Source organism: Besnoitia besnoiti, chromosome VII (genome assembly GCF_002563875.1).
Source record: "Besnoitia besnoiti strain Bb-Ger1 chromosome VII, whole genome shotgun sequence".
Classification (NCBI taxonomy): Eukaryota; Apicomplexa; class Conoidasida; order Eucoccidiorida; family Sarcocystidae; genus Besnoitia; species Besnoitia besnoiti.
In genome coordinates this window covers 1163835-1178219 of record NC_042362.1, presented here as the reverse complement: position 1 = coordinate 1178219, position 14385 = coordinate 1163835, and the positions used below count along the sequence as shown (strand labels likewise).

Below are 14385 nucleotides of genomic sequence, written 5' to 3'. Positions count from 1 at the left end.
CCAGCGCCTCTGAGTCGAGAATCACCGCTAGGGAGAAGGGACCGCGGGGCGCGAAGAGGAAGGCGCCGCCTCGCGCCGCTCGCGAATCTGAGTCGCCCAAAGCGTCTGTCCAGTGCGCATGTCGAGGAGAAGTCGCGCCGGTTCAGTCTGCGATCGCGGAATCTGAAAACAAAACTAAAAACACAGTTTACACCGATGACTCCAGAACACACAGGTGCACCGTTGGCGAGTTAGATGATCCGGAGGCCACCGGAAAAACAACCCGAGCGCCGCATGCGCTAACTGAAGGATATCGGCAAGCGATGTAGATAGACACTACACCTATCTATCTATCTATCTATCTATCTATCTATCTATCTATCTATATCTATCTATATCTATCTATCTATATCTATCTATCTATATCTATCTATCTATATCTATCTATCTATATCTATCTATCTATATCTATATCTATCTATCTATATCTATCTATCTATATCTATCTATCTATATCTATCTATCTATATCTATCTATCTATATCTATCTATCTATATCTATCTATCTATATCTATCTATCTATATCTATCTATCTATATCTATCTATCTATATCTATCTATCTATATCTATCTATCTATATCTATCTATCTATATCTATCTATCTATATCTATCTATCTATATCTATCTATCTATATCTATCTATCTATATCTATCTATCTATATCTATCTATCTATATCTATCTATCTATATCTATCTATCTATATCTATCTATCTATATCTATCTATCTATATCTATCTATCTATATCTATCTATCTATATCTATCTATCTATATCTATCTATCTATATCTATCTATCTATATCTATCTATCTATATCTATCTATCTATATCTATCTATCTATATCTATCTATCTATATCTATCTATCTATATCTATCTATCTATATCTATCTATCTATATCTATCTATCTATATCTATCTATCTATATCTATCTATCTATATCTATCTATCTATATCTATCTATCTATATCTATCTATCTATCTATCTATCTATATCTATCTATCTATCTATCTATCTATCTATCTATCTATCTATTCTATCTATCTATCTATCTATCTATTATCTATCTATCTATCTATCTATCTATCTATCTATCTATCTATCTATCTATCTATCTATCTATCTATCTATCTATCTATCTATCTATCTATCTATCTATCTATCTATCTATCTATCTATCTATATTCATATCTATACTTATATCTATATCTATCTATATCTATATAACTATCTACGGCATACAACGTAAATGAGAATAGGAATTTGTGGCAGGGCGCGTGCGAGAAGGCGGCAAGAGAAAACCGAGGTATCAACATTCTATACATTGACATATATATGCGTATATCTATGTAGAGATGTAAATACATACAAATTTAGGCTTGTTTGGGATTACCTTGACCAGCGTCAGTTGATTCGGAGGCAGCGAGGCTCTATCGAATCGGATATTCGGGTACTGCTTCTGATAAAACTGAGGCAGATAGAAAAAACGCGGAAGTAAAGACAGCAGATGAAGAGGAACACGCACAAAACAAACACCGGCGTCAACATACAAACCACTCGAAAACTCAGTCAGCAGCCGACAACCTGAACGAAATTACGATTACACACATATACGTACATATATGCATCAATGTGTGTTTTCTTTGGTACAGCTCTGCGCGTGCTTTGAGTCGCCGCCTGAAATGGATTCGAGACGAGCAACTGCGGAATAATGGCGAAGCTGTCTCTCTCAGTTTTTGCAGCAGCGCGTTTTCAAAATCCCATCAGCGCCTGATTGAGAAGGAGGAAAGTTGACTAGAGCGAAAAGAGAGAGTGTGAGAACAAAACAAGATTAGGAACGGATAATTATACACATACATATATATACATACATATTGCGAGTGACTGCGTCACGTCCACCACCGACATCAAGACACGTCGTGCGTGATACAGACAAGCCCTAACACGACGGAAAACGCCCTGCCGCTCCACTGAGAGACACACGAAGACGCCTTCTTCCAAGCGCAACGCCGGAGACCTGAATCCCCGAGAGGAGCAGCCTCTACAGAGCCGCGCGAACACGAAACGAGCCTCTCAAAAAATCGGTGAAAGAGTAAAAAAAATGATAGAGGCTCACGTTGTAAAGCGTGTGAGGCGCGGGCGGGTCGAAACCGTCGGGAAGCCTCTCCCACTTTGCAGAAAACGGATTGAAGAAGGCCCGCACGAGCTGATCGCCGCGAAAATCGCGATCCGTGAACTCGTCACTCAGCCTGAAGACACGCCAGAAAACACGAAAAAAGTCGCCACACAGAGTTCAGGCATGCAAGAAAAGAAAATCATACCGACAGACACATATACATAAACACACAGAGAGACATCCAAATGAAAGGCCGACACACGCAAGAGATACGCGTATGTATGTGTAGATGAGGATGAAGGGGGGTCACGTGCTCACTTCGTCGAGACACCACGGCGCGGCCGCTGCACTTCAACAGAGAGCCAGGCACAGAGAGGAAAGAACGTTTTTATTTGCGCAAGCAAATGCATAATCCTACGTACACAAGATACATTCCTACGTTTACATACGTGGATGTACACATACATATACATATATATACAAAACATATATACGTATATTACGCATGTTTATGGTTACGGAGATTTGATGCTGTCGCAGCCTCGCGGAGGCTCTCTTCGAACTTCACCAGACACGCAAGAACTACAACACGCGACGCATGCAGACATGACAAGCGCGAGTGGATTCAAGGAGCACACGAGTCAGACACGACGACAGAACGATCTACATGTTGCACGCAGGCCGCAGTGAACGCCGCATGAGGTCGCCATTTAGCCGAGGAGGAAAAACAAACCGCGCCCGACTCACGCTGCGTCGATGGACATTTTCCCCTTGGTGTTGATGTACGCGGCGAACCCAAAGACCGCGAAGGACGTCCCGGCGATGACCCAAATCTAAAAATAGAGAAAAACCCAAAAACGCCTTCGCGATTGAGTGTGGAGAGCGCCTGAGTGGTCGCGCGCCCGTCTAGAGCGCCTGCAGATGCCGAGAAGAGAGAAAGAGACGAGTTCAAGTCGACTACCTCGATTCTGCCTCGCGCAATTACCGGATTCAACGAGTCCTGATGAGGGATGTCTTCCCTGATCCCAGCGGCATAGCGTCGATATCGCTCGCGTCGCTGTGCTGCAGGAAAAAGAAAAAAACAGACTCACTTGCGGCTTGCATCTCGCTGACCTAACCACTCTCGGGAAGGCATTCGCCTCCAGTGCCGTCTCTTTTCTCACTTCTCTGCAGCCGCCCAGCAGCATCCGTGCCCGCTACTGATACGTACATATACACATATACATACATATATATTCAGATATGAATATATATATATATATATATATATATATATATATACATACGTTCAATACTCCATCCACGCATGTGTTTCTCAGTGTGAGATGCTTGCCATGGACGCAGAGCAGCGAAAGGAAAGACAAAACCCTATAAAGGAAGCAGACCCCCGAGACAGTCGAGATCCGCGGCGCTCGCCGTGTCCTTCTAGGCTCTTTTCTGTCGCTTCGTTGCTTGATTTCTGGTGCCTCTCCGCACCTCGTTGCTCATCAGTCTCTTCCCAGCACTCTTTCCAGATCTGTTCGCCCGCCCGGGCGCTCTGCGCCGCGGCGCCCGCATCCACCGAACCCCGGCGCGCGCCGCCGAAGTGCCTAAAAAAGAAACAAGGGACCGCCGCGACACGAGAGTGGAAAAGAAGAGAGCGCGCACCTACGCACCACTGCCGCGCACCTAAACCGCGCCAGTCTGATTGACACGCAGCCACTAATACACATCCATGCAAGATGCTAGTATTCTTTACATGACAGTCATGAACAGCAAAGAAAACTTGCCTCCGGTACACAGAGACCGAAGGTGCGTGGCTAGGGAAGTGCCGACGTGCCAGTTGGAGGCGAAACGGACATAACACGTGAGCAGCAGGCAATAAAAGACCTTCTTTCGGTGTGATTGCAGAACACGCGCGTCTCGATAGATCTCACCCGTCGAGCTCCTGGTCGTAGAGGGTTCGACTCCAGGGCTTCTTGAGAGTCGCGTAGGCCTGCTGAACCGCTTGGAAGCGCTCGGCCGCCTCCTACAAAGAAACAGAGACACAGTTCAGAGACGCGCGAGGTGAGGCCTCGTCCCGGTCCCCGTCTTCGCGGCGCCCTGCTGGACGCCGCGTTCCCTCCTCTGAGCTCGTCTCAAAACTGCGTTTGCGCTTGCGCTTCAGTTGCACAGCTTGTGTAACCATAATAACCGTGAAACGACCTGCTGCGGCGTCTCTGCAGCGTCGCTGCTGTAGCAGCAGATTTCAGCGCGAGGCTTCTCACCGCGGGCGCATCGGGGTTCTGGTCGGGATGGTGCCGCTTCGCCGCCTCTATGTAGGCCTGAGACCCGCGGGAGAAAACGAAGAAGACGACATAGGTGCATGAAATGAAATGCGGGACCGCAAGAAGCGGAAACGCGCGCAGTTAGGAGAGCTGAAAAAAAGAATGACAGAGAGAGAGTGTGGCAGCGGACGTGGAGAAGGCGAAGAGAAAGAGCTACTTTCGACAGGGGGTGCGAATGAGAAACGACGACGCGAGGGACTAGGGAACAGAGCGTTTGCGTGCGGATCCGGATGTTGTTTTTCTTTCTCACCTTTTTGATTTCGTCCTGAGACGCGGAGCGTTCCACTTGGAGGAATTGGTAGTAGTCCTTGCCCTGCAGCAGGGGCCCGTGTCGGCGGGCTTCCGCCTTTTGCCGTGCCTCTTCTTCGGCGCGTTCCTTCTTCTCTTTTTTCTTCTTTTCGTTCAGCGACTCAAAGAATGCCTTCCGCGCAGCAGCCTGCCGCCGCGCCTCTTCCTCGGACTTCGCTTTCGACTTTGAAAAATACGTGCGAACTCCCGATGCACTCGCGTGCGGGGAATCGAGAGAGGCGAAGCTCGGCGGGCTGAGAAGAGGCGCTGATGGTGCAGCGACAGACGACGCAGGCACAGACGGCATGCGCGAGGGGGACGAACGTGCGAGGGAGCCGCGCAGAAGACAAGACGAGCTGTGTAGTGACCACGAAAGTGGGGGAGAACAAGCGGAAGGCAAAAAGTCTGAAGACGGGAGATGCGATACTCGAGAAGTAGCTAGAGACCCAGAGGACGGAGAGCAAGAGGCCTCAGCGGGAGGAGACTGCGAAAACGAAGAGCGAGGTGAGGAGAACGAAGCAGTGGAGGAGGCGCCAGCAGACGGCCGGCGGACGCAAGAGAAACTCGAAACAGAGGAAACAGAAGACCAGCCAGCCACGGACGCAGAATGCAGTGACGCCGGCGGAAGCGACGCGGCAGGCAATCTGGCTGCACGCGCAGATAGGCAGGAACAAGAGGGAGCAGAGGGGAAGGAAAACGAAGTAGAGAGAGAAGGAGCGGAGACCGACGCAGAAGATGCCGCAGCCTGTGAAGAGAAGTTATTTTGAACGCTACCCAGTCGAACTCTACGTTCGTACTTCTCTGCTCGTGCGGCTCGGCGACGGTGCATGTACACCTGGACGCCGCGCTGAGGACAGCCCGCGGGGGCATGCCACAGCGGGGGGAACAGCGGAAACATGTTTGCGGCGTATTCTGTTGTTCCTGCCGAAGTGAAAACGACAGAGTCCGGTATGAGACGGGGACGATAACACCGCCTTTTCTTTCGGCTGCACAGAGAAGACAGCTTCGGCGCGCGCAGCCCGCCGGTCAGAGGGCAGGGCGCCTCGCTCCCCCTCAAGAGAACGCCCGGAGCGATTCTCCCAAACAATTCCTTCTTGGTAGCAGAGCAGATATCGGAGCGAAGCGCGAGTTCTCACGTATGTGAGCCGCGAAAGTGAACACTAGCCGCCTCTGCCTTGGAAAGAGATGGTTTTTTCCGAGGCAAACGGCCACTGTCAAACTTGCAAACACACGAGAAGAAATCAGGAGTTCGCGCACCCAGTGTACATATACTCGGCGCGACGAGAGAGGTACGAACTGGGAAAAGTCGGGGCGACTGCTTGACAAGGGAAGGAGAAAAAGGAGCAACGAATAGCCGCTAAAGCCAAACTTGGGGAAGGCCCGAAGGGGTGAGGGAGAAAAATTAAGTAACGGGAGAAAGAAAACACTCGGCGTCTCTGGTTTTCTCCCGTGAGGTGAATGACAAGAGGACCTGGCTGCCGCAGGCGAGGGATCGCCAACGGGCCGCGACGACTGAGCCCCCGAGCCTGGAATGCGGTGCGAAAGAAGAAAAAGAGGGATTTCCTTTCAGCGGTTCTCCCAAAAGATGACTGCCGAGAGAGCAAATAGGCCTCGTCTTTCTGTCTGCTGCCTGTCGACCGCCTGCCTGATTTGTTTGCGAGCGACGCATGCGCATGCAACGCACGAACGGGGTGATAGCGAACGTGCTGCACACCTTTCTTTGCATCACTTCAGGCCAGTTTGTGTGAGCGTCCTATTTTCCAGCCTTTTCCATCATCTGCCGAGGGGGATATCCGCCAAACACTCTACATACAGACACAGACACGCGTCCTTTCCTTCAGACTGAACCTCTGACAAGCAAAGACCGCGCTGCACCGGCTTGAGACTTGTTGCCGCAGGAAATCCTCACTCGCGCTCCACGCGCAAGAACATGTACAAATGTGCGCGTAGAGTGTATCCATCTCCGACGAAGCCTACAGCTAGCCTACGCTATCCACACATAATCACATACATGTGTATTCCTTCCAACTGAGAGATTCAGCGGCGTGGAGGCACTTCGTTAGGGCCGCACGGACTCAAATCGCGCGCCGCGAGTTGACTCTGAACTCGACACACGGGCATGCGAAGAGACACGGCCTGGTGGTACACAGAGAAAAGTGATCCTTCAGACTTCGCGTGGGACCCCAGCCACGTGACGATCCCCTTTCATTAACCTCTCTGTCTGATCTGAACTTCCAACTTTGAATCGCCTATGCTGATACAGCGCTATCTTTTGACTCGAGTATCGTGAATGACTCTGTTTAAACTTTTTTTTCGTATGAAAGCATGAGTCGCGTGTGTGTGTCTGGGCGTTTTCTTCTGCTTCGAGTTCCCCGCGGTCTCCCTGTGTGGCTGGGGGGGGCTTTGAAAGCAGCAAAGCCTCTTTGCCAGAGGGTGCGATAGAGGGAGTTTGAGAGCGAAGCGCGAGAAGGCGTTTTTAGTCTTACTCGTCGGCTAATAGAGTGACACACTGAGACGACACACGCACGAAGCGGCCAGATGAAATGCGAGTGGAGAGCCAGCGGAGAAGCAAGAAGCCGACGCCACAGAAGACGCCGCTGCTGAGAAGCTGAGAAATGGCGTGGAGCCACCGCCAGAGCCGCGCACACGACACCCGCGCGAAGACGAGTCGGAGAATCGGAAGCGACGACCAGCGAAAGAGAGAGAGAAATAACTGCGAACGAGAGGAGGAGACAGCCGAGCGAGACGAGTCGGGGGGACGCCTCTGCGCAGACACCGCTGCCACAAGCCGAGAGAGAGGAGAAGTCCGAAACGCGCGAAACGCTGCAAACCGAAGCGAAACCGGCGGCAGCAGAGGCGAACGCGACGCTTCGCGCCCGCGGCCAAGAGGACCCCAAAAAGTGAACGCGTTGCATCTGGCGCGTTTCTACTAGCCGTTCGCGGGCGCGCTGGAGCGCTGCCAGCGCCACATGCAAAGCACGCCGTCCTCTCCGCAGGTGACGAAAAACTCAGGCGAGAGGAAGCGAATTACCTTGACGTCGCCTTCCTCGTGCGCCGCGAGCATCCCGGTCTCTGCAGGCACACAGCGACACACACGGACTCCGGGCGTGAAGGCAACAGGGAAACCCCCAGCCTAGAGCTCTTTGCGCGACAGCTCTGAAGAGGCAGCGACTCTCGCGAGGCAACGCGGAAGGCGCGGAGAGCCTCTGCACTCAGCGAAGTCCCTCGACACTAGCTGACGCGCCGCGTGCTTCAGTTCCCGCCGTCTCCCCTCTCGACCTCACAAATTCCGAATCCCCCACGTTCTCTCCAGAGCCTGAAAACCCGCCTCAGGCGGTATCTGAGGGGGGACGGGGGCGGGGAACGCTGGCGCGGCTTACCTTCGAACTGCGGCAGCTTCAAAACGTGGAAGGCGCTGTCTGCGCCGCCAAAGACCAGCAGCGGACCGTCGGGGGACACGACGCCTGCGAGGCAAACAAAGAGGTGAGTCAGGAAGAGATCCTTTGCGCAGGAATCAAACATGCATTTCCCAATAAAATCCGCAGGCTCGTCGCAGCCAGAGCGAGTCCACGGCACGGCTCAGAGGATGCCGCGCGGGATTGAGGCCGTTCGCGTGGATTTCCTGATTTACGCGTCCGCGAATGGAGGTGGGGGGTTTCTGTCCTACCTTCCATGGCGGAGAGGTACGGGCTGTCGTAGCGGAACTGTTCCTGACCGGTCGCCGAGTAGGCCTTGACGACGCCCGAGCTGAAGCCGACGAGCATGCACTTCTCGTAAGCGATGAGAGACTGCATCGACGCGCACACGCAACACGCCAGGCTTCTTTGAAGAAACAAAACTGCATGGTGACCTCATTGCAGGCGACTCTAGCCGCCGAATCAGGAACGCCTGGCGAAACGGCTCTTGTGGCGCCGTCACATCCGCCTCCAACCCATGCGCAGCGCGGGATGTACAGCGCGCCCGAGGAAGGGGAGCAGTACCCGCGCAACTCGAGTCCCTGAAGACGAGAAAAATCGTTTTGCCGCGGAAAGCGTCCGCGTGAGGAGGGGCTGGAAGATGTCTTTTCTTCCTTACTTACAAGTGCCAAAGCGAGGCCGCGGCGCTCCGCGGCTCGCGACGCTGCAGCGTCAGACACGTCGAGGGTCGCGACGGCGTTCATCGTGAGCAGATCCAAGATCGTCACATTCGTGCCTCCGACCCACAGAAACCTGAACAAAAGCGAGAGAGACGACACTGAACAGAACAGCTGAAGGCGGAAAGCCTCGCATACGCGCGCCCGCTGAGCTGCCTGCAGCCGCGCACCCACCGCTTGCCTGCGCCCGTCTTCCCCCTTACACTTTTCATCGCTGCTTCTTTGCCTTCTCCACTCGTCGACTGTCTTCCTCTCCCGCTCACCTTCTCTCCGCGGGCTCGCCCGCAGGCGGCTGGCCGTTCGTCGCGCCGTCTGCCGCTGCCTGAGGGCTTATATTCGGGACCGAGAGGTCCTTCAGACAGGTAATCTTGCCCGGCAGGTCGAGCTCCTTCGCCAGCACGAACTCATTGTTTTCAAACTTCCACAGACATACGCGACCCTCCCACTCCGCGGAGACAAGCACCGCGTCAATCACCACCAGCGCATGCACTGCCGACGTGTGGCGCTGAAAAAGAGAAAAAAAGAAAGGCAACACTCGCAAAAAACAAGTCGCAACATATGGGAAATTCAAAGCGCCTTTCACATCTGCCGCTCTGCCGGTGCGTATACAACTGCATATATATATATATATATATTTATATACATCTGTGCCTCTGCGCAGATGTGAAACATGAATGCCTCGCTGCATATTTATACATATATGGAGCGTCCGCCTCGTCGCGACGCCACCCCGCACCAGCCTCCACTCCCTCTCTCGACACGCACAAAGGTTTACTTGTAAAAATAAGTGTGCAAAAAAGTAAAAAAATATAGAGAGGGTGCGACTTGCGTTTGCTTACGCGCAGCTCCTTCATTTCGCCGGAGGGCATCAGTGCCAGCACGAGGCCGTCGTCGAGTCCGAGGAAAAGGACGCCCTCGGTGAAAAGCATGGCGCGCGGCTCGCTCTGCAGCTGCAGCTCTTGCAGGCACTCGAACTCCAGCCACAGCGGAGCTTCCTCAGGCTCAAACGCCTGTCGAGCGCCCTCGACCGTCGGATTGCCCTCCTCCGCCACGACAACGCCCCAGCGCTGAAAACGAAAAGACGCCAAACGCATCCAGGTCTCTGAAAAACCCCACGCAGCGGATGTCGGCAATATGGGACGCATGCCGCTGCCTCAGCGACTCACGTGCACAAATGCGTCTACGTATATATATATATATATATATTTATGCATATATATTTTGTAGATGCACAAGTACATATCTACGTGAAACCATAGGTGTATATATACACCAATATATATTATTTTTGTATGTATATGTGTGCATGCATGGGAACCTGTCTGTGAGCACGAACCCGAAGAAAACGGTCTTTGCCGCCGGTGTAGACCTCGGGGAGTCCGGTCGGAGTTGCGGTGTTGAGCGCGCAGCACGTGACCGCGTGCCCCCCGTGAGCCTCCAGCGCCCACCCCACGCACTGCAGCTTGTGCGGGTATCGACAGCGCGCGCCGAATTTGCACTGGCCTAAAAAATAAAAAAACGGAAAAAAATGCGAGGCCGCAAAACCCAAGACGCGGATTCCAGGAACCGTGCACAGACATATACGGCAACCGCCGCAGAGGAAAGCCGCTTGACAAAAGCAGCGACGATGGAACGCAGAGCCCCGCCTGCAGGCTCTCGAGGCGCTCGGTAATGATTCTCGCAGCGTGAAAAAAAGCATAAATGGATTCGTTTGCTGCGCAGCGACCGAAACGCTGCCGAACGCGCAGCTTCCGCAGGCCTCGCAGTCGTCGACCACGGTGCACAGGGAAGAAAAAAAGGACGCCCCAAACGCGCACCCACTCTGGTCAGCGGAGGACGTCAAGCCAAAGTCGCAACGAAGACCGCAGAGACATCCCAGTGGAGGTTTCCGGGCGAAAGCACACTTTTACGCAGAAAGCTGCGCGCGAGGGGCACCGTAAAAAGGAGAGTGTACCTGAAAATGCAAAGTTTTTGCAGTAGGACAATGGCGCGTGAGGGGCGTTCGGGGCGTCGAGCATGGCGCCGTCGCTCGTGTCCGGGCTGCGGAAAAGAAAGAGCGCGCCAACCACGCCAGTCTCCGAAATTCAAAATCGATTAGGCGACTCCCCGCTAGCCCGTCGCGATATCGAAGACACACACGTTGCAGACTTTACACGCACGTTCGCTAAGAATGTGTAGCCCCCCCCCCCCCCTCCCCCCCCCCCCCGATTCCCTGGCTCTGCGCCGGCTCGACGGCTTGTCGAGAGAACCATGAAGAACGACGAAAGAAAAACGCAGCACCCCCTCCCGCCACGTGCGTCACATCCCACGCACGATTGTCGCGCCACAGAGGCGCTTTCTCATTCAACGAAATCGTCTTTAGGGTTTGCGAGTCAAATCTGCGATCCCCTTAGGCCCGCAACCCGCCCGGAAAAACCGTAAACCCTGAATACGCGTAGACTCACTTCCGCCCGTCGTCGTAGCGATAGCGGCCGCCGCGCCCGCCGCGTCCTCGGCCTCCGCGTGGAGCTCCCCGCCCGCAGCCGCCGTAGTCGCTTCCGTTTTTGAATCTGCCATACTCGCCCTCGTGGACCGGCGCCCGCGAGCCCGCAAAGTGCCCGCCGCGGCGCGCGCCAAAGTGCTGCGGTGTATGTACACTGTATCCGCCGTCGGTGTCATCTGACGCGAAGACAGTGCGCCGCGACCAAGACGCGTTCGAGCTGTGCGCATTCCCTCCGCGGCGGTTGAACGGATTCGAAGACGAAGAGTAAAAGTGCCGAGAAGAAGACGCCGGCGGCGGAGGCGGTGGGGGCGGTGCGCTGTACATACACCCGCCGTCCGGGCCAGACTGCGGACCCCGGAAGGAGTGGCCTGCACCGAAGCGAAAAGCAAGGGAACATCAAAAACATCTCGCGAGGGGCCGCAGAGAGTCAAGCCGCCATCCGCACACGAGAAGGGATCGCGCGAGGGCGCAAGACAGAGAGAAAAACACGAATACACGCACGGCAGAAAGCGCAGAGAACAATCGACGGGGCGGTAGATCTCGGCGCAGCGACGAAGAGCACAGGGGATGCCTACAGAAAAGGCACAATGGGTTGCCCAGCAGCGACGGGCGAGAGCCGCAGCAACCGATTCTCCGAAGGACGCCAAGTCGCGGTCACGTGCGAAAAACGCAAAAAAGGAAACAGGAAGATCCGCTCACCGCCGTCGTAGCGATCCCACGCGGCCCTGCCGCCGCCTCCGCGTCGGCCGCGCTGGTTGTAGCCTCCTCCTCCGCGTCGCTGCATTTTATGGCACACGAAGAGATCTGCTTTTCTGCGTTTCCGCGTCGCCCTCGGGAGTCTTCACCGCCTCATCGCTTCCTTCTGATGTGCGCCCCTCGCGCCTCGTCTTCATGCAGCGTTTCAGCGGCGTCCCCCTGCAGGCAGCGGCTCCGCTGTAGACTGCTTCCTCTTTCGAGACGCCCGCGGCAGGGAAGTGACACAGCGCGAATCCGCACGCCAAGGGGATCCCAGACAGACGGAGAGAACAGATGAGTCTCGTCTCCCTCGTGTTTCCACGCTGAAAGATGCCGGACGATGAGTGCACGGCTCGCGAGAGAAAACGGCGGTAAGCCGAGAAGTGAAGCAATTACCCGCAACCGTGAGAGGGTGCTCGGGCGCAAGCGCGCAACGACGACGCAGACAGAGAGGCGGAGAGCTGAAAACGACGACAAGGAAGTTGAGGGTTGGGAGTGGGCGAGCGCCGCCGGCCCTCAACGGCGAACAGCGGAAATTGGTAACGAAAAGAGGAGGAAGCCGCGCCCGCGAAAGCGGCGGAAGAGTCGAATGAGAAACAACGGGGACGAAAACAGATGTTGAAAACCCTCAGATGGAAAGGGTGAGTGCAGCACGTTTACTGGATTCGGGAATGATCGAGAGCAGACGCCACCGAGAGGGCGATGACGAAGACCGAAAAAACAGACGTCAGCAAACGACTGGCTGTAAACAGTGTCTCCCACGGAGGCACGTCAACACGAAAGAGAGCCGAGATAAACCTCGCAGTCATTGCAGCCGAGCCAACAGCTACAGAGGAGCTCGAGAAGGGAAAAAGGATAGAAACAGGAGTGCTCGAAGTTCAAAGTGACGCGCAGCAGCGAAGGAAAGGCAGCGATGCGAAGAGTCTGGAGCCACCTGGAACGGCCGGACACAGCGAGCGAGAGAAGAATCCAGTGTCAATGCGCCAGTCAGAACGGAAACAAAAGAAAGAGAATTGCTCTCAACTCCGTTTTCCGTGCTGACAAACTTGAGGAGAATGCGATGAATATGAAAAAAATGCTCACGCGCTCTCCGGCGTATCGGGGAAGTCGCCTCTGCGGCGGACAGACGAACAAAACAGGGATCAATGCCACCGGTCGATGCCTTCTGACACGCAAGTTTCCTTCGCGGAGACCCCAAGAAGTGAAACTGCGGCTCAAGAGGAAAGAAAGAGAGAAGTGACAGCGGAAACCGAGGAGAAAAACGCGCAAAGCGGGGAGCATGCAATTAGCCCGTTTTTTCATCGCGGCGTCGAGCACTGCCGCGGGCAGCGCCAGAAAACGAGGGAGACAGGAAGGGAAGGTGAGGCGTTCCTGTCTGTTTGCAATGGACAGGGATATTCTGAGTAAGGAAAATGGAAAATCGAAGAAATCGGCGCAAGGATAGGGCCAGACACACTCGTTTGTTGTCATGCTATACGTTTCCGCGAACATCGAGTCGGCGGGCGCCTCAGCTGTATCTACACCTCTGGGGGGTCGAGACACACCGCAGTCCTCCGCTCTCTGGAAATTATCGGTTTCTCCGGCGCCTCTCTCTTCCCGGTGGATAATCTTGCAGTCTTGGACTACGCTTCACTTTGCCGTAAAAGGCGTCTCCTTTTTTCCCGGCTTTGTGTCTGTCTCCGCTGTTTCCCCTTCCTCGTCTTGCGGCGTCGGCGGCCCTAACTTCGCCGGCAGTTGGCTCTCGCTAGCACTCCCGCGCCGCGCCTTTCCCGCCTTGCTTCTCGGCCTCGCCGTCCTTTTCCACTTCGATGCTCCCGGTGCCTCGGCGACCCTCCGTCGCGGTATTCTCTTAGTCGCGGGGCTCGCCTCGACCTCCGAAGCTCGTTGCTGTCTCGTCTCACGCCGGGCGGCGGCACGAGCCGCACACCCGAGGACGCCATCATCGTTGTCTTCTGTGTGCGCACGCGCCTTATTTCCCAATCCCTCGCGTGCAGTTCACTGGGAAGTCGAAGCTACACTTGGTTAGCGCCTACTTCTTCTGTCTTCTAGGGTCGCTCCTCACTTCGCGGGGCTGCAGCCGCCGCTTCATTCGTCTTCCGCGCGCAGAGAACTAAGCGGCCTGAGGACAGCAAAGACGGCCGTTTCCTTTTTTGGCGCGGCCGAGCGGTCTCCTCTCCGAGGCACGCGTGAATCAGGTAGATAGCTTCAAAAAATGGAACGGAGATCCACGGGAGTCCAAACCGGACACCCCGGGCGACCCGCTGCGCAGGTTCCCCCGGCGA

At 54.3% G+C, this 14385-nt stretch overlaps 2 protein-coding genes across 2 annotated transcripts; both read right to left on the bottom strand.

The window, feature by feature from the left end:
• Positions 1 to 27: 27 nt before the first annotated feature.
• On the bottom strand, positions 28 to 5061 carry BESB_077590 (DnaJ domain-containing protein; the record flags this gene model as incomplete). Its single annotated transcript, XM_029366120.1, has 9 exons — positions 28 to 162; positions 1438 to 1512; positions 2161 to 2293; positions 2908 to 2993; positions 3146 to 3222; positions 3637 to 3749; positions 4077 to 4168; positions 4407 to 4463; positions 4717 to 5061. 9 exons carry the CDS (start codon positions 5059 to 5061, stop codon positions 28 to 30), a joined length of 1113 nt encoding a protein of 370 aa, XP_029217551.1.
• Positions 5062 to 7683: 2622 nt separating this feature from the next.
• Positions 7684 to 12152, bottom strand: BESB_077580 (zinc finger (CCCH type) motif-containing protein; the record flags this gene model as incomplete). The annotated part of the gene is made up of 11 exons (XM_029366119.1): positions 7684 to 7826; positions 8135 to 8218; positions 8422 to 8542; positions 8833 to 8962; positions 9150 to 9391; positions 9726 to 9953; positions 10223 to 10389; positions 10841 to 10961; positions 11189 to 11264; positions 11331 to 11736; positions 12068 to 12152. The coding sequence occupies 11 exons, from the start codon at positions 12150 to 12152 to the stop codon at positions 7684 to 7686; spliced, it is 1803 nt and encodes a 600-aa protein (XP_029217550.1).
• Between the last annotated feature and the right edge of the window lie 2233 nt (positions 12153 to 14385).